The sequence below is a fragment of the Pseudopodoces humilis genome, chromosome 6 (assembly GCF_049639895.1).
Source record: "Pseudopodoces humilis isolate 2021_Gansu_Grassland_sample_001 chromosome 6, ASM4963989v1, whole genome shotgun sequence".
Taxonomy (NCBI): Eukaryota; Metazoa; Chordata; class Aves; order Passeriformes; family Paridae; genus Pseudopodoces; species Pseudopodoces humilis.
Genome location: NC_142205.1, coordinates 45720299 through 45740422, shown reverse-complemented (window position 1 = coordinate 45740422; position 20124 = coordinate 45720299). Strand labels below are relative to the sequence as shown.

At 39.0% G+C, this 20124-nt stretch overlaps 1 protein-coding gene across 1 annotated transcript in view; it reads left to right on the top strand.

Annotated features, from left to right (window-relative positions):
• ENPEP (glutamyl aminopeptidase) overlaps positions 1–19395 on the top strand; it is a 34026-nt gene extending 14631 nt beyond the window's left edge. Inside the window, exons 5-20 of the mRNA XM_005517520.3 lie at positions 507–661; positions 1293–1406; positions 3005–3139; positions 7231–7296; positions 8735–8800; positions 10027–10178; positions 11370–11449; positions 13090–13217; positions 13326–13381; positions 14176–14326; positions 15069–15142; positions 15240–15341; positions 15451–15621; positions 17358–17498; positions 18309–18387; positions 18637–19395. Of these exons, the coding sequence (XP_005517577.2) occupies positions 507–661; positions 1293–1406; positions 3005–3139; positions 7231–7296; positions 8735–8800; positions 10027–10178; positions 11370–11449; positions 13090–13217; positions 13326–13381; positions 14176–14326; positions 15069–15142; positions 15240–15341; positions 15451–15621; positions 17358–17498; positions 18309–18387; positions 18637–18774 (1808 nt within the window). The 3' untranslated portion in view covers positions 18775–19395. The remainder of the gene's footprint in view (positions 1–506; positions 662–1292; positions 1407–3004; positions 3140–7230; positions 7297–8734; positions 8801–10026; positions 10179–11369; positions 11450–13089; positions 13218–13325; positions 13382–14175; positions 14327–15068; positions 15143–15239; positions 15342–15450; positions 15622–17357; positions 17499–18308; positions 18388–18636) is intronic.
• Positions 19396–20124: the final 729 nt, after the last annotated feature.

Sequence of the window (20124 nt, the reverse complement as noted above, 5' to 3'; positions counted from 1 at the left end):
TAAATGAGTGACCCCCACAAATTGCCAGGCATAGAAGCAGATGTTGTTCACTGCACGGGGGATTTACTTCAGTTAACATGTCAATAAATATTTTTATTACAACAGTGTGACAAACAATGTCATGCCTCATTATTCTACAAATAGTTGCAGAAGGTTTACTGCCTATAGCATGCCTCCAGACAATACTATTAATTTCTGGAGCCAAAATTAAGTAATGTATGATATGCATGTTCCCAGGAGATGGCATAGCATCACCTCCTAGTACAGATCCTCAGCAAGTGCAACTGATCCTACCTCTGTTAATCTCAGCAGAGCCAGGGTACTTGCTATCATCTGCTTTAGGCCGGTTCTCTTCTTGAACACAGATCATAGCATAGCCTGCAGTCCACAGAAGTAAGCCAGAATCACGAATGGTAAGAAAAATAGACTGTAAATACACAGAGAGAGGATAAGCTAATTGATTTAAGGGATACAGTGGTAATCATTGTCTCTTTCTTTTAATGCAGATAAAATAGCTATTCCAGATTTCGGGACAGGTGCTATGGAGAACTGGGGGCTGATCACATATCGAGAAACAAACCTGCTGTATGATCCTAATGAGTCAGCCTCATCCAACAAACAGAGAGTAGCTGCTGTGATAGCCCATGAGCTCGTTCATCAGGTATATTTTAGGCCACGAGTCACTTTTACTTTTAGTGTTTCACATACATAGTCACAACATTTTAATCTTGAAAATACTGTCATTAACTGCATCTCAGGATCTTCTACATGTGTTCAAAATCTGATTGCAAAACATCATGCTAAAACAGATCCCTGTTAGAGCTTCAAAATACCATGACTACAGCCTTGGAATTTTTCTCAGGAAGTTAGATGCTTGGGCCCAAATTGTCAGCCAGTTTATGAAAATCTGTCTAAAATGTCTTAGAGAAACTAATTTACGTGTGCAGATGTCTCTTTTGGGCAGGCAAACAGGGACAATCAAACACTGTGGAGGCTGTCTGAAAACATATCCTTAAAAGCAGAAATCATCAAAGCAAGAGGAAGAAACTAAAAATATTTTAAGTGGCACATGAGTCATTAGCAATCTTCTAAGTAATATGTAATTTTATAATAAAAGTGATGTTTTAACACAAGGCAAGGCCTTCATTCCTTTTCAAACACCAGAATTATGATAATTTTCATCTGGCAGCAGGAAAAAAGTAAGCAAATGAATGTTCTATATGCAGATATGAGATACTGAAATGTACATGTACTATTTATCTAAACCTGCATCTTTATGTTTATAATTGTAGTGGTTTGGAAATATCGTAACCATGGACTGGTGGGATGACTTGTGGTTAAATGAAGGATTTGCCAGTTATTTTGAGTTCCTGGGAGCAAATAAAGCAGAACCAAGTTGGCAAATGGTAATTATTTCTGCCTTGTGGAGGGTTGGCGGGGCTGGGAGGAACATTTCAGAAAGGAGTAAAATTTAGACAAGGATGATGAAGACTTAAAGTATATTTATGGAAAACTAACACAGTGTGGTGCAACATAAAGAAAAAGCTGTTTTAAGTTTTTCACCTACCTATGTTAGGGCCTGAAACTAGTCAAAGTAAACTTCATGAAGTTTTAGTCTGCAGGGAAGAATAATTCTTTTTTAACAAGTGAGTCAAAGTGTTTGGTTATTATGGCAAATAACACCTAGGTGGGTTCTGGACAGAGCCTTAATAGTTTCTCAGGGTTGCTTAAAGGTCTAACTCTGAAAGATGGAGATTTTCCTGTATTTATTTAGTTGGGCTGTACTCTCTTCATGGGACTTAGGATTGTTATCTGATCTGGTACGGGTTGGGAACCTGGGCCTGTCTCCACAGCTTGGGCTATTATCAAGGAGAATACTGGATTGCCGTTCAGCTTCTGCCAGCATTGTGTCATTGCAAATGCTCCAACTCAGACAATCTCTATTCTGTACAGACCAAAATAGGTAGTGACAGTGGATAGCCGAAGTGCTAACTCTGCCAAGACGCTTTAAGGGCGTTGCAAAAAAGTTAGCCTTAAATATGCATTATACTCTGGGAATAAAGGGAGTTTTCTTGCTACTTCCTTCCTCCCTTCCCAAACAGATGTGATGGCACATAGCATGCATATTTTCCCCAGCTGGCCAGGTGTAATGAGATTCTGGGTGATAAGACATATGCCAGTGGAAGGGAGCAGAATAGGTTTTGCATAAATTGAACTTGTTGAAATCTACTATCTCCTGAGCCTAACGACTTTAGAAGCAGTGCCTACTTGCTGCTTTCCCTACCTCTCTCCCTGTGGAGAGGCTAAGAACAAAATCATTCCCTGGGTCTCTTTTACACTTTAAAGTAGATCTGTTGTCCCAACTATGTAAAAAAAATTCTAATTACTGAGTTTGAAATTTAAAAGACCTTTTTAATCTAGATATTATGTTAATCTGAGACATTTCAATTTTAATCTAGTGAGTATTAGAAGAGGAAAGCTAAATTAAATTTTAGTCTTTTTTGGTCAATATTGATTAGGAAATAAGGGGATTTTGACTGCTGGCTACCTAATCTTTTTTTTTTTTTTTTAATATTCAAATCAATTTTAAAAAAACATTCTAAGCTTGGGATGGGGAGCCCTGCCTCCTTCTTCCCTCCCTCCCTTCCTACCCAGCTCTTCTTTTGCAAGAGGAGACCATGCTTTATAAACATTGTCACACTTCTGAAATTGGTAACACAGGCTACTCTTTTTGCCTACTGGGGCAAGGTGGGGGTAGGATGGGGGTGTCTGTGTTATGATACACACAGGAAAACGGGATCTGCAAAAGACAATTTATCTGAGTTAAGGAGAAATAGTATACCTCCCCTGTCAGATGTAAAGGAAGAGCTTTCAAGTCCTTTAGAGGGCATGAAATTTTATTCTATTTCAAATTGTCTAGAGAAGCTGAAGTTCAAACTACTTATTTGAGAAGTAGGCATATACTCCTGCCTTTGTTTCTATTCTAATGTCTTCTCTTTCTCAGCTTGAACAGGTTTTAATTGAGGATGTGCTTCCTGTACTGAAAGATGACTCTTTGCTGTCTTCTCACCCAATTGTAGTCGATGTGTCATCTCCAGCTGAAATCACCTCTGTGTTTGATGGGATATCCTACAGTAAGGTAGGATATCCTCCTGTTGTGACTTCGGATGCAAAGGAAGTGGCAGCTTTGGAGAGAAGATAAAAGTGCTCATAATCAGGACTCCTAATTTCACTTGAGCTGTGTCTGTGCAGATCTTTGTTCTGGGTCATTCCCAACTGCTGTCAGTGACGATGCAGTTAAAAGCAGCTGTGAGAGGAGCAGTACAGCCAGAGCCTCATCAGCCACTGCACTCCACTCAGGCCTGCTCACGACATGCAGTGATGCAGGCAAAGCACAGTGTCACCAGCCTCTGCCACTAGAGGGTTGGGTTTAAAATTAAACTAAAACAGGTGCAAAGCACATCCCTCTCCCACCACCTCGTGCTGATGCAACCCAGTTATGTCAAGTCTCATAAACTAACACAAGGGCAGAGAAGGCAAGGGCAGACATCCAGGTATCCTCTCTGTCATTTCTCCATCACACTTGCAGGCCAATATAACTTCTGTTTTGAGGAAGCAAGGCAGAGAACCAAGCAGTGAAAACAGGAAAGTGACTTTTTATCTCAAGTTGCTCACAGTATCTCAGCCACCCAAAAAACCTTAGCAAAGATGGGTTACACCAATCTCTACTGGCATTGGCCTAAATTGGGAGATAGGTTAGCTCAGCATTTCACTGAAAGCTGAAGTGAAAGTGGAGCTCAGGAGTGCATTGGAGTATAGTAGTCTGAAGCTCAGGAGGTGGTAGCAGACACTCCATTTAGTATTTGATAAGATTTTTGCTCATCCCATCCCAATCAGTGACAGTGAGGACCTGTGCCTATAAAGACTCCCTAAGGAGCTAGTTGGAAGAATACCTTGGGTCTGCCTGAGCAGAGAGACACTGGAACGCTGGAGTCATCCAAGCACTGTTGTGACCAGGGCACACAGAGGCCTTGGGGAGCCCACAGCCTCTGGTAGCACTTGCCATGTGGGGAGGCAGCCTGGAGCTCTGTGTGTGTGGGAAAGTGCTGTGAGGTCCAGAGTGTGAGGGACACCAGCAGCCTGGTTCACCACCAGCTGAGGATCATCACTTTGAAGACCCAGCCTGGGAGGCTGAGGCCAGCTTGTCTCCCTCCATATTGGATGCAGCCAAAGCCACTTTGTCCTTAGACAAGCCTTAGACATGGAACAAAGCAGGTGTCCCCCCATATCTAATCAGGGAGTCTCTTCACTCAAGGGCCCCAACAACACTGTTTCCTCCAGTTTTCTGTAGTGCATCAAGAGACAAGCCCAAAGAAGCACAGGAGAAAACACCCCTGTCATTCTTCTCCTCAACCAGCCATCTCCCATGCTGCTTCTGAACCTGATACACCATGTTTTTATTGGCACTTTCTTGTATGACTCTGTCAATGTTCTCTATCTGATGCCATAACATGCTTCTGCTGAACACACAAAATCCACCATTATTAAATACTGCTTGTTGCTTCCCCTCCAAGTTCTCATTATCAGCTAAACATAAAGTATTGCATCGACTTTAGCTTTAGCTGTGCTGAAGTAACTGTAGATACTACTTTTATAAGCTAGACTTGATCCATCCATTTCTATCAGTTTTCTGTTTTCAATTGTTAAATTCTCTATCCAACAATACAACCAGTATTTATTGCATCATAAATGCCTCACAGTCAAACCATAAACCATGTAAAAACCTGCATTGTGTAATACAGTTTTAAATCAAAAACAAAAGGCATGAAATATACAGAACTAAATCAAATACTCTGGATCAAAATGTATTTTAGTGGTGAGCTAAGCAAAAGACATACTTTTGCAAGGTCTGCAAAAACAATAGAGAAAAAAATCCTAGCTTTTACTCATCTGTTTGTGCCTAGATAATTGCTACATGAACTCATTTTTTTAAGCAAAAACACTTGAGGACTTGTGCATTGTTTGGGAACAGTTTGCTTGGGATATAATTTGACTTGGGTTATAATTTGGCTTGAAAGAGAAAGTCTTTGCATAGATTTAGCTCAAATTACTGTTGGTATTTATATATAAATGCATGACAAAATTAGCTTGTTTCTTTTTGGCTTTATTTTGGCTTCACTTTTGCATTTTTCTTTTAAAAACAATCTTCTCATGATAATATTCATCACTAAACAAATAAAGCATAAATTGGAATGCTCTCTGTTAGTCTTACCAGAACAACCAGAGAGCTTATCCAATACTAAAACCCTAATGAATTGCCTAAGGGTCTATAGAGTCATTGCAGTGTGTTCTGTACAAAATCCTCTAACTGCTGGGTGACTGGTAGGGCATTATATGCCTAGGAAAGCTCTACTAGAATAGAGCTGGTGAGTGAGTAAACAATTAATGTACATAATTGTTTTAATATGCTTTTAAAAGTATTTGCATCTCATCTCTTTCCCAGTTTAATCTTCTCTTTTATTTTGAAAGGTTTTATTAAAGTAACAGTGATTTTTTTTTTGTCTTAAATAAGATCTGTTAGAAATTTGCTCTTGGATCCTCACATTTTTGGAAATTCCCAGCTACAGAAGTTTAGGACTCATCTTCCACATTTCTGCCACAAACAAATCTTGTCACATACTTGGCAATTACTATGAAATTATGTGGGTGTTGATAAAAGACTCCCCCTATATCACCATCAGAGAACATCAGCTAGTCAAATTAAAGTTAGTTTCCTGAGCCTCCCCAAACAGTTGTAAGAAAAGACAGTTATTAAAATACTGGCATTCCGATATTCAGTGATTTTTTGTTAGGATGAGTTTTTCTCAAACACACTCCATCATGGAGTACAGAGGAATGACAAGAGAGGGGGGAAGAGACTGAAAAATAATAGTAGAAGGTAAAAGTGACTAACTATACATTACAATTTAAAGAAGTCTCCACAGTTACCAAATGCATGTATAAGTGTGTATTTCTACTTTTAATATAAATGGGAGGGGGTGGTTTATGAGAGGTGATACAGGTGGTAAGAAGTAGCTGAGTGACAAAGCTGAGGACCTGAGGTTCCTTACTGCATACTCATGGCCTTATGATACTTTTTTATGATCAACACTGACTATTAAGCAGCCTTATGATTATCACTAATGGATATTTCTTCTAAATGTACTGAATTGGTTTTGAACATATTCCATGGCAAACGCTTTTCCGATACAGATTTCTGTAGCAGAAAACAGTCATCTGCTGACACCTTGACTCTCCAGCAATAGCCTGGAAAGCACTTTGAGGCATATCTGTTCAAACAGTCCCTCTGCCATGACTCATCTAGTCATTATTCTCAGACACATAAATAGAGGAAACAGGATTTACTGAGAATTCAGATAATATTCTTGTTTTCATGGGACAACTGGATTTTTAAACCATTCATAGCATTAGGCTCTCAACTGCTCCTTGATTTCACTCAGAAAATGAAAACATGCTAATCCTAAAATTGTATTCGCATCTTAGATTGAGTTTGCACTCCTTTTTCTTCATCATATTTTGTACACCCTGTTCTTTGTTACACAAAGCTTTTCTACTTCTCTCTCCTGTCTTCCTCTTGTTTCTTTCTTCTTTCAAATATTGTTTAGGTTTTTTTCTGTGATGCCTAAGTTAGGAACTTCTCGGGTCCCAATTCTACCCTGCTTCAGAGGCCACAGCTCTTACACTAGTCCTCAGCAAATCTCATTCCTTATCTTGAGATGGAATACCCAACCTGTAAAGCCCCAGACTTGCAGCATTTTTAGAGTTCCCTTCCTGCTGTGTGTTGATCTGAAGTCACTGCCTCTCTCAGGCTGTTCCCCTGACAGGGGTAGTCCCCGGCTGCCCTCACCCCTGTCCTGTTCAACACGAAACAGGGGGAGCCCTGCTCACACAAACTGGTAGACTGGCAGGACAGTAACCTGCAGCAGCAGGGCTCAGAAGCTGAACATAGGAACAAGTGTCTGATCACAACTAAAGGCTGATTTTCACATCCAGATTTAAGCTCCACCAGGTAGGCATGCCATCCCACAAAGGAAGTAGAAAAAACACTTCTTCATCTGATGGATGATTTCTATTTTTTCATTACAAAACCCTCATTCCCGTGTTGCCTTTTAGATGAATGGAAATCAGAGCAGTGTGGACTGACCTTCTCCCTTTTCCGTTTGTCCTCAGGGTGCATCAATCCTCAGAATGATTCAAGACTGGATTACACCAGAGCTCTTCCGAAAAGGCTGTCAGGTAAAGGCGGCACCAAAACCCACCAGACATACAGCCCATCTTCATGTGACAGTAGCAAAGCCATTGTTCAAAAAGGGAATATCAGAGATCCTGGTATTGGTACTGAAATTACTTAGTGCATTAAAGTACTGAGTTGACAACATGGAGAGGAAGAAATTCCATGGTCCCACAGAAGCAGGAATGTGAACTGCATAAAGATTTTATAGCCGGACAGTGAGGAGCTAAATTCCTGACAGTTTTTAATGGAAAAAATTACTCTACCCCACTGTTATGCTGTTGTCAGCTGGGATCCCCTCATTTTGCTGTAAAGTGTGTCTGCAGCTTCCTATGGCCAGGATCCTCCAACCCACACAAGGCTGCTATGTAGGGACACTCTTAGAGGCATAAACTCATCCGTGCCCTGATACAGGGACACCCAGCCTTAGAAAGTCAAGGGCTGGGTCAAGGTAATAGAAAGAAGAAAAGGGATATATTGCACCTTTCATAGTCTTTTCTTGTGGAGGAAAAACGTGGTGCTACAAAACGACAAAATGTGAGAAAGGAGCTGTCCCAGAAGGAGAAAGGTTATCTGTCCTTTAGTCTGAACAGACATTGGTACTTAAGTTTATCAGTTACAGCACAGGCTTACCACATTTGCTCTTACTTCCCTCTCTCATCAAGAGCACATTTATGGGCTGTTACAAGACAGTTGTATTTTCCTGTACTTCCCCTTTTTATATATTCATATTATCAGAAGTGTTACTCAAGATGGGAAAATACAGCCACCTCGTCCCCAAGAACCTAACCCCTCCCTTCTGCTGAGAGCCTTCAAGAGCACTAACGTAGGCAGCTGTGGCCAACAGCGAAACAAACAGCACCATCTACTGACTGAACACCACCAGGAGCAGGTGGCGTGGTAGCAAAACACCCGCCAAGCAGCCAGGGAAGACGTAGGATGGAAAAAAGGTTTAGGCGTTGCAAACTCTTCACTCAATACCATTACTCCTTGTAACAATCGTTTTGATCAAAACCTAGGGGTGACTAGACTTTCCTGCTTCCACTCTGAGTCCACAGGCAGCAAAATCTTATGAAATATCTTCCTCCTGCTAAGCAGCCTCTTACATTAGTCAGAAATTTGCAACAGGGTATAGTGGTGCTGTTTGTTTTAAACAAAACACAAAGAACTCTTCGAGTACAAATTTATTTCTTACTAACAAGTCACTCTGGAAAATGCTGACTTTTGGTGTTATGTGATGCATTGGATAGCAAAGGAATTTCATCAGCTGAATACTGATCCATTCAATTTCCCACTCACAGTACTCACAGTACCCATGTATCTCAGTACTCTGTGCAATTGAGAGGCACTCTCTGCATCCCTGTACAACTGCATATGTGTATTGTTTTCATCGGTAAAGAAGAAACACTGGTAGTATTTTCACAGTCTTCTATCTCTCTCTAGGCGTATTTGAAAAAACACCATTTCCAGAATGCCAAGACACAACAATTTTGGGAAGCTCTGGAAGAGGTATGTTTTGCATCCACCCAAACCCTTCCTAATAAATGTTTTATACCTCACCCACTGATTTCAGTTTCTCAAACTTTTAATATTCTGTAGCTCTTCTGTCAATGAGAGATCACAAGCTAGGCAGCCTCCATTTATCTTTTTTTTTTTTTTGCATAAGGCTGTAGGAGTGGAATAAGGAACAAGAAAGGAGGCCTTGCTAACATTTTTGTTACTTGCTACTGAAGCATTCCCCCTGCAATGCAAACTCATTTCATGTGTGAAAACACCTCTCATCCACCACACACATGCACCCCATACTGTCTCTTTTCTCTATCCAGATTTAGGTGTTTGAAAGCTCTCAGTAGTATCAATTCCAAAGTAATTTTGGTGCTTATCTCCTGTTTCTAGCTACTGAGTCATCTGCGCCACCACAGATCTTTCCTCTTCCTTGAGGCTGGACAATTTTTTTCCATCTATCCCATTACCTCCCATTACACTTGCATACTGTTAGGTTCTTCTCTGATATTATTTCCTTTTCTTCTAACACTGTGGACACGCACACAGCCTAAATTGTGCTTTTGTGTCTCTTTTCCAGTTCTGATCTTCTCCATGGTCCCAGACTTCTTCCTACTCAGCAGAACTTCCTTCTTTCTCTCTCTCTAGTGCTTTGCATCTTCATGTCATTTACCTCATCTGGAGAAGGAAACACTACAAGTGACCCTAGCTCACTTCCCTCACAAGTGGCATCCTGGGGAGGTAGTGACAGTTTTTTTCCAGCTCCAGTTCCTGGGACAGGTGTTCAGGGTTCACAGAATGAATCAAATTTTACATTGGTGCAGCTGCTAGTTAATACTGGCTCTTCCTTCACACTCAAAACAGGACACACTGCAAGGAGGCTTCTGGCTTTAAAAATCCCCCTGTGTCCTTTCTATTCAGTTTTTCTGTCAGAAAAAAACTGAGATCTTAGAGCAAGGGGCCTCAAAGGTTCCTCAGTATTTCTTATTCATGTTACTGGCCAGTCTCCTGCCTACAGATTTCTCATTTCTTCTGTGGGTGTTCAAGTTTCCAAATATTTTTTTTCTTCAATGACAGGCACCTTAAAAGGATTTAATAGAGGATTTTTTTGTTCTGAACATGCTCTTTCCTCTGCCGCTTTCTGCTCTTCTTTTTCTTAATACCAGAGTTACTTTCTTTCCTCTTAGGACTGAATTTCCGTTTTCACTGCAACCTTCTTCTGTCATTCATAGGCAAGTAATAAATCTGTGAAGGAAGTCATGGACACATGGACTGGGCAGATGGGCTACCCTGTTTTGGAGATGGGAGATAATTCAGTATTCATACAGAAACGTTTTCTTTTGGATCCCAAAGCAAATGCTTCTCATCCTCCTTCTGGTCTTGGGTAAGTTGCCATTGCAAATATTGATTCAAACCAGGTAGAAACTAAGTAAAATGTACCTCATTTACAAAAACAAAACAAAACAAAAAACCACAAATGAACAAAAAAACAAAAAAAACCCCAAAAAACCAAAACCGAACCACAAATAAACAAACAAAAACCCAAAAAACTATATGGGTTTTCTCCTGGGAAACACAATACCTCTCTAAATTCCATTGTAGTAAGCTCCATAAAAGAACTAGTAAAACTAGAAATGTATAAATCTGTTAAGATATTTTGTTTAGGAGATAAACAAAATAATAAATCTTTCTTCCTGGAGGTAGGAGGAGATACCATAGCATTAATTTTTTTTTTTTTATTTCCTGAAAGTTACTGACCATTTACTTTACCCAGGGTTATAAAGATGACATATATTTTCCCATAGCATTAGTCACCAAGGGGAAGTCTCCCTGGGATGAACTATAATATACTAACACAGAAGAGCAGCTGACTGCTCAGAAGGGCTTAATAATTTTAGCTGCCCTAAGCAGGTGGATGACATTACACTCCCAGCATGCTCTGCTGTCCCATGTACTTCATTGCCTGGTCACAGTCTTGGTTGGGCTGTGCCATGGCTGTATTCTTGCCCAAATTTCTCATTTTTGTCCTGGGAATGCCCTGGACTGAGGAATCTACACCTACACAATAAAGGTATACAAGGAGCTGAGAAACAAGAGGTATGGTCGCATTTGGCTCCCAGGGTTTTATAATGAAGGAATTAGAGTTGTCTTGAAGAAGAAGATTAGGCTGGAAAAAGCAAGAGGTCCTGGTAACTGTATTGCAGTGGTTGCTTAAACCATTTCATTTTTTCAATCTGTAAATAACTTCTGTAATACTTAACCATTTATTTCAAGTCAGCATTGCAAAGATTAACTACTGTCTGCACAAAGCCCTAAACGCATCAACATTAACACTGACACCAATTATTCACATACAGACATCTTTTACTAAATTAATTCCTTTGTATCCTGCTAGAATATTGCCTGACATATTATTTAGTAAATGTATATGTTCATAAGTACAAGTTGGCTTCATAAAACAAGATGTAAGCACTAAAATAAACAAATAAACAAAGACATATTGGAGGTTTGTTTTTTTTTTTTACCATTTGGCTTCAAATGTAATTTGATTTTCTTTCCCTCTACATAATTTCAGTTATAAATGGAATATACCAGTCAAATGGAAGCGTGGTGATTCATCAGGTTATACTTTCTACAACGCATCAGATTCTAGAGGTAAACATCTTTTTAAGGGTAATGAATGCATAAAACTTTTCAATATCATTTACAAAAAAACAGAGCACAGAATGAACTTTCATACTTTCCAGCTTTCAGATCTCAGAGCTAGCACCCAGCTTGGTTGTAGTGCAGTTACTAGTAGTTGCAATGATAAGATTACTATTTCCCCTGTACAAATGTTATGTCAATTTAGGCTCAGTTTCAGTAGTGCCTAAGCATCTGTTTAAATACAGTCCTATTTAAGGAAACATCCATGCATACTCTTAATTACAATGCACTAAAATAAATTTGGCCTAGATATGGCCATTGTCCAGTCCAAGAAAAGAGAAGTGGGAGGCTGATGAATGCTTCTGGCATGGTAAACTGGCAACTCAAGTTCAATTAAAGAAAAAGAACTACAAATGATTAATCACCTTTTCTAATGCTGATTTCAGAACTGAGAAAATTCCTACATGCTTTTTTTTGGATCGTTGTTCTATTATGCAGTTAAATCTGAATTTCTTGTTTTACACTTCCAGTGGACAAAAATGTGGGGAAAAATTACTGACTTTTTTCAGGTTTTAAATTACTTCCCATTAAATTTCAGAAACATTACAATTGGGTCATCTTTTCTTGTACTTGTTTGTTACTTATTCTAAATACAATTTGTCTTGTTCTGGGGTCTTTTTTAACCTGGTTTCTTTTAATATCCATGCAAAAGCAAACAAAAAAGTATCTTATGTCATGATACAAGTCAGAAGTCAACACAAAGAAATTTTCTTTCTTTGATTTCCACATGATATGAGGGGTGAAAGGGGCTATTAACTTCACAAAGCCTGCAAAGTCTTGATTAGATGCTTACTTTTACATACATAAAATTTCTGTCTTGCATGGCAAACACCAACTGTAGGGAAAAATCCCTTTAGAAATACTTTGTATGTATCATCCAAAGAGAAATGTGCTTTTAACTACAGCCACCCTCAAACCACAGATTGAAGACCACTGTTTTCAATGGAAATAGAAAAAAATTCGTAAGTAGCATTACCAACTGGACCAGGTCAAGCTTCTGAGAAAGGAACATTTTTCAAGTATTAATTTTAAATGGGAAACTCCTTTAACATGAGTGCTTGCATGAAGTCTCAGCCTATTCTGTAAATCGTTTCTCAATAGCTTCAAAAAAAGAATCAAAGAAGAGTACAGGAAAGAAAAGTTCAAGTTAGTTGAAACAAACTGAAAAATTAAACTAATGGAGGATAAAGTAGATGAACTTTAATAGTGCACATGAGGATGAAAAATGTTTAAAAATATATATTTTCAAGAACTGCTTCTTTGCAATTCTTTACTTCTTATAATGACACTAAATCTCACCATCCTCACCCTACTCACAATGATCTCCATTTCAAATTTAACAAACTAACTAGCCCAAGTAATTACCATGATTCATTGTTCTAAGACAAGTAAGTGCCGGCATTCATCAAAATCCATAATAACTCGTCTTTACTCAGAGCCATTTAGAAATAAAAAAGAAATAAATGAAATTAAGAGTTGGACCTTATTTTGATATCCATTAAAACCAAATAATCCTTTTGGAGTCCAGGAATCTCCCGTGAGTTCTGCATCATATAAGGCGCACAAACTGATCACTCTTTGTTTTGTAGGAATTACAATAGAAGGTACTTCTGATACTTTTGTGAAAGTTAATCCAGACCACATTGGATTCTTTCGGGTGAATTATGATAGTCAAAACTGGGCCACGTTAAGCAGTCTTCTGCTCCAAAACCACACAGTGAGTGTTGTAATGTCTAACTTGTCTGGTGGGTCACTTCTAAGAGGTCTGTAGAGGCTGGAGTTTTTCTGCAAATAATCTGTACCCTCTTTTCCTCTTTTCATACAGAGTTTTTCAGCTGCTGATCGTGCAGGGATTTTGGATGATGCCTTTTCTTTAGCAAGGTAAATGAATTCTCTGCAGAGACTTCAAGACAAGTTTTTCACTTTCTGTTGCCTAATAATTAGAATTCACACAACCCACGTGGTTGAAAGAAATTTTCTGACTTTGGTACGAGCTTTAAATCTTTGTTGCTTTATCTTGTCCTCCAAAAGGGGTGCTTTTATGCATTGTCAACTTGCATTACCCAATGCAATCAAGAGAAATTCTCCCTTTCAGTACCATGGCAAGAAAAAAGGCTTTAATGGCACAGGTCTTAGAAAGGGGTGTTTTCTCCATACAATTAACAATAATAGCAGCACTCCAGAAGAATTTAGGTATCCAGAAAAGCAGAGGCATGCCTACAATGCATACCATAGTAGTTTGTTTAGAAACTTGATGGGAAACTTCTAGATCTTGTGCCCAGCCATGGTGACGCAGATAAATTTTAGGCATCTGTAACAGCTTCTCAGTCTAAGTCTCCTCAGCCTTTCAGGATGTCTCCAACTAGCAATTCCTTTCCTTTTTGTAATATTAATGTAGTCAGTTAAGGGCTGCCCACTTCTAGGCACACTGGGCTGTTGCACAATGCTAGCAGTCTTCTCACAATGGCACAGCTCCTATGGTTAGGCATGGATCAACAGTGATCCTCAGTTATCTCTTCGGAAAATACCTTCCAAGTTGCATTCCAGACTACTTTCTCCCTCAAAAACTTAACTATTTCAGGCCTCCTAAAGTAAATAGTAAATCTAATATCTTTGAAGAAGCAAGTTCTTCAAATTCATTAAAATAACAGAAGTTATGTTTTCTCCTTTCACAGACCTGGACTTGTGAATTACTCTGTTCCCCTGGAACTCACAAAATACCTAAGAAACGAAACAGAATATTTACCTTGGAATAGAGCTGTATCAGCTGTAACTTACCTTGCAAACATGCTTGAAGATGATAAAAATCTCTATCCCGTGTTTCAGGTGATGAAGCAAAATAAAAGCAAATCCAGCTTGGGACCACTGAATCTGATAATTCAGAATCTCTAACAAGAATAATACTGAAGTTCAAGTGATTTTCAGCGTTGCTGAACTATTAACATTTACTTTTCATTACTGGTCTCTTAAAAAAAAACCTCTCTAAACAATGCTTAGTAGTGGTATCTGAATTATTTGGATTCTGCATTCAGGACCATGCACCTGGAGAAAAGAAATTATCCCTAATTATTCTTATAATCTGTCACTGTAAAGCATGTTACAGATATTTATTAGTCAAGGCTGTCCAACCTTCAATAAAGAAGGGCAGCAAAATCTCAGACACCTGTCCTCAGCAAAAAGGATGGCTGCATATCTATGTGGCAGTGAGTAGGTTTTTTAGTTGACCTAAAATACTGAACATGATTTAATGGTCACTAAAGTATGTCCTGAACTCTCTATCATCTCTGGAAAGTAGCTGTGGCAGTGTGTCCTTGCTGGACCCCAGCCTTCATCTGGGAGCACAGACAAGGTTGGAGAAAAGCAGGTTGGCTTTGTCCCATCTGCACATCAGTATTGCAAGCATTCAGACTTGGCACGCTGGAAAGATTTTGTGTGTGCCTGTTCATGTTACTTTTCATTCAAGAGATGCTAGTTCTGAAAAAAAATTAAGGAGAATAAACTATGAAATTAAATATATTATTATTTAAAGAAATCTACACATGTAACCAACACCCTTTTTCTACCTCAGACATATTTTAGCAATCTGGTAAAGCCAGCTGTGGATCAACTAGGCTGGGAAGATTCTGGAGACCATTTGCAGAGGTGGGACAATCTTTATTTTTTCCTTTCCATGTTATTGATGCATTCAAAGAATAGTTAGCAGTAGGAAACTATCTCTCTCCCTCTCTCTCCTTCCAAGGCTTCTTCGTGCATCTCTTCTAGACTTTGCCTGCAGTATGAATGATGAAGAATCTTTGCGCAGTGCTTCTCAACTCTTTGATAGATGGTTACAAGGAGAAACGTGAGTGCTCACATCTTTTGTGGTTTGTGAAGAACACAGCATGTGACTGGGTCACTGATCTCAAGCAGGAAAAGGAGAGGAATATTTAACTACTGTTTCTTTATTTTAGTATTGCTGCAAATCTCCGACTCATAGTATATCGCTATGGGATGCAGAACTCAGGCAATGAGACATCATGGAATCACATGTTCAAAGAATACCAAAAAACTACATTAGCCCAAGAAAAAGAAAAGCTGCTATATGGCCTGGCATCAGTGAGGAACATCACCCTTTTGGACAGGTGATTTAAACACACAAAGATTTCTCTTTTTCTACAGAAGCAACTAGTCACTGTTTGCTCATTCCCCTTTTCCTCTCTTCTGTGCTTTCATTTTGGTCAGATTACAGCATGAGGAATGCAACACATTTGCAAGACCAGTTATCTAAATCTAACATGCCCCTCTGAGACTGTACTACAGCAGGAAGAAAGCCTTGTTCTTTTAGTGGAAAGATATTGAAGACGTGGTAGTTGCTTCACACAATCAACAACCTTTAGTTCTTCCAAAAGTGCATTCACCCTATGCAATTTTAGCTGCTAAATAGTTAAGCATCAAGAGTAAATTAGTCATCCATTTCCTCTTTAATCAGTGAAGAGAGGCCAGACCTACAAAGCACTGCTTATCCTAGGCCAGGATAGGGGCTTAAAATCAATGGAAAGAATTGCTTTTAGGTGTTGTCAGCCTCCATTGGCTCCAGTTTGTTTAGTCTAGATGTCTACCTTCTAACTAGCTAAAATTAGGCAAACAACCTTGAGTGATTGTTATTAACAGCCCTAGGAAGGCATCCATGAGAACTTGCAATGCTCCCTGAGGTGCTGTGCAGAAGTACTTAAGCTAGAACCAAAAATGTTGAATTCATGCCGCATGTCAATGATGAGGAGTCTGGATACTGCCCCAGACTGGTCCAGCAGACTGTCAAACTGGGCAAGTATCTCACCAGGCTGTCACCCTGCATAGGCACATCAGCTACTTTAGGCTTATCAGATAACTTTGCATGTTTTTGTATCATGTAGCACTCATGCAAGAAAACATCTACACCAGGGACATTCACCACTGTATTGATGCCCTATCTAAATGTCATAACATGGTTATAGAACAAATTTAAAGGAGGTGAAACAAGGAAGTGTAGGAAATTCAGGAAGAGTAAATACAAGAATTAGAGTAATTGAAATAATGGTATAAAGCAGCTTCATTCCTAAATTCTTGTGACCACAGCAGTCATAATCAAAATCCATTAAATAGCTAATGGCTGACATGATTAAGACATGAATTAATTGGCTACGTCAGCCTATATTTGTAGAAAATAAAAAAATCCCTTCTAAAGCAGGGAAAGCTTGCCTCTTAGTTTACTACTAAAATAACAAGCAAGGAGGGCAAACAGATTGGACAAAATTGTCCATTACATACAGGGAAAAAGAAGACAATCCTTAATCCAAAAGCACAAGAGCTTGAAACGGTGTTCTTCTACAGCTGCTGCTGTGAATCCATGACCATGCTACTCACCTCCCTGCAAACATGTCTGCTTCACCCTGTCAGTCAAAACTATCTGTGCCGTAACTTGAAGTGTAACTACAGCACGTGCAGGCATGCTCTGCCCAAATGAATTTTAATTTTGTACAGATAAAATTTTCCAAACAGAACAGATGTCAATGTGAGCAAGCATTCATGGTCCCTGTAAGATCTTTAAAGTCTGGACTACTATTTTTTTGTTGCTTGGCTGAACTACTAACTGATCCAGTTTTGTTTTCTCTACTGCATTAAAATATAGGAATAATAATAGCATTTGGCTATTTTGAAGTAGAGACATAAACTCTACCTACTTTACTAGAGATTCCTAACTATGATTTCTTTCAATACAATTATCTCTTGATACAGTTACATTTTAGATCTGCGTACTTTACCTTTAAAATGCTGTAGGAAAAGAATAATACTCCTGTTTGGAAATGGCTCTCATCAATTCCTATGGCATTTCCCTTAGGTATCTGAAATATATTTACAACACCAGCCTTATCAAAAGCCAAGATGTGTTCACAGTCCTGAGATACATCTCATATAACACCTATGGGAAAACAATGGCCTGGGACTGGATACGACTGAACTGGGAGTACTTAGTTGACAGGTACTCTAATGAACTCATGGGAAACTACATCCACCTGTAAATCTTGTTACATGCCATGCTTTTCTGTGTTTTCATTGTACAGCTATAATCACTGGCCTTTGCAAAATGAAAACTGAAAGCTTATTCAACACAATTATATCCATTTGCTGTGGCAAAAGTACTTTGTTGCTAACTTGAAAACCATTCTTTCCCTAAATGATCACTACCAGTAAATGGTGATCAAAGAGAGAAAGTTTTACCAAAGCCACAGAAATCTGGTTATAGCATGGAAACTATTGAATCAAGTCTCTGCTCTTGCAACTGATTTCATCATGTGACCAAGATGACAGAGTATATATTTTTTTTAATTTTAGATTTTATTCTAATGGTAACAGCAAGCAGCTGACATACAGATGAGCAGTGGAAGTTATAGCAAACCTTTCAGCTTTTCTCCTCAGTATTTAAGTATTGAGTATTCTCTCTCCTTCCATCTCCTTTCTAAGTACTTGGTGAGGGTACAGAAGGAAAGCACACCTGCAAGCCTAGAGCTGTGAACTGGACAGTTTTTGTATTGCCAAGCAGCAATACTCCTAACTGCCATCCTGAGACGATCAGCAATTACTTTTTAAAAAATTATTCCACCATAAGAGTTCACTCCATTAGTAAGTATATTTAAGAACAGCTCAGATATTATGTAGGGAAGCTATTCTTCAATTGTTTCAAAAAATGCTGAAATTTGAGTGTATCTGCATTATTGTAATACAATAGAAGTTTAAGCTTCAGATAATTATGGTTTTACATCAAACATCATTTATTAAATTGTTTTTCTAGATTCACTATAAATGACAGAACCCTTGGTCGAATAGTAACTATTACCCAAACTTTCAACACTGAGCTCCAGCTTTGGCAGGTATGGTGATATCAATTCTCTTGGGTTTAAGACAAATATATTTAACAATCTTCTGGCCAGGAAACGTAATTTTTTTGTCCTCTAAATGCTTAAACCAGCAGGAGTTAACTGTAAAACTATTCCAGTGCTACTATCTTGAGCTTATTGATCTCTCCCAGTCAGAATTACCCCTAACCATGTCTTTGTAAAAAGCTGCTTGCCCAATAGCAGCATTCTTTATTTCACATCAATTCTTTTTCTCTTTTCCAGATGGAAAATTTCTTTGAAAAATATCCTAATGCTGGGGCAGGAGAAATGCCCAGAAGTCAGTCACTGGAGCAAGTGAAGAGCAACATTGAATGGCTAAAAGAAAACAAGGAGGAAATAGAAACATGGCTGAAAGCATAGTAAGGCTTCAAAGTCTTACTTTGTGAAAAAGATCAGGCACTCAGATCTTCAGAGATGTTTAGCAATGTGGATTTCTCACCTAGATACTTTAAAGGACTAAGACCTAACATTTTTTTCTACAAACACTCAGAAGACCACTGCCAGAGCAATGTTTGTGCAGTTGTTTAGCAGGAATATCTTTGTATGTTGAGAGCTGAATTTGCCTGAACAAACAGGACAAAGGTTTAAAGTCAATCAAAGCAGAAGTGATGGCAGAACTGGAGTCCTTGCTGATCACTCTGGTCTCACTCCTTACGCACACCACTCTGCAAAGCTACTTCTTGGTTCACACAGACATATATCTAGTACACTCAGGGATTCCTTTCCAAGTGCACCTCATAGGAGCTTTCTCCTGAAGGAAAGGGAATTAAACAATAGTTTTGACATTGTCTGAAAATCTTCCCCTATTTTTATAGCTGTAAAAATTCTATGTCTGGGATTTAGATTTGCTTTCTGATACTACAGAAAGGCCAGTTAAGCTTTCCTCTCAATTGATTTTTGAAGTTTAACTACCGGTACACAAGGGATCAATTTTATCAACTTCTTTTTCAATGTTATTAAGTGGGATTCTGTAGTTTAGGGTAGGGGTTGTCTTGGTTACTTTTGTCTTATTTCTAAATCTTTAAGAAAAAAAAAAAAGAAGAGAACTTGTGGCAGCCAATACTGCAAACAAGACATGCTTTACTTACTGTTTCTTTTCTTATAGAAAAATAAAATTAAAAAATCTATGTGAAATCTCAGTTTCTTTCTAATGAAGTGATGAAACTTCCTGGTTTATAGAAAAACAGCTGTTACATAGCTCAGCTGTGCTGTACATAATACCTCCAGTGACTTCCAAGGGGGGAGAAGTCTATTACCTCCTCTGAGAAAACACAGAAAAAATGGCAAATGCACCCAGAGGGATCAGATGAATCCCACTGCTGCAACAGAGTCTATTGCACGAAAACAGACAGCAAAGAAAGAATTCTCAGTCCCAAGTCCCTCTTCCCCTGTGATGCTGGAGAAAGCATTAGAGCTACTCTGCCTGTCTCTCCCAAGCTGGAAGCTGGGGGGGCTTTGGAGTTCACAGATTTCCATGTGCTGTGTCCTGACACTGGACAAGCAGCAAATGCGAGCACCTCCTTGCCTTTTCCCTGGTCTCCTGAGTGGAGACCATAACCAGCTAGAGCCAATGTCTGTCCAGATATCCTGGGAGCAGGATCACAGAGCACCTCATAGGAGGTAGCCCTGGGAGATTTCATGCACAGCTGTTGGGAAACTGCAGTTGGATCAGAGGACAGAAGCATGGAAAAGCACTTCTCGTACCTTCAT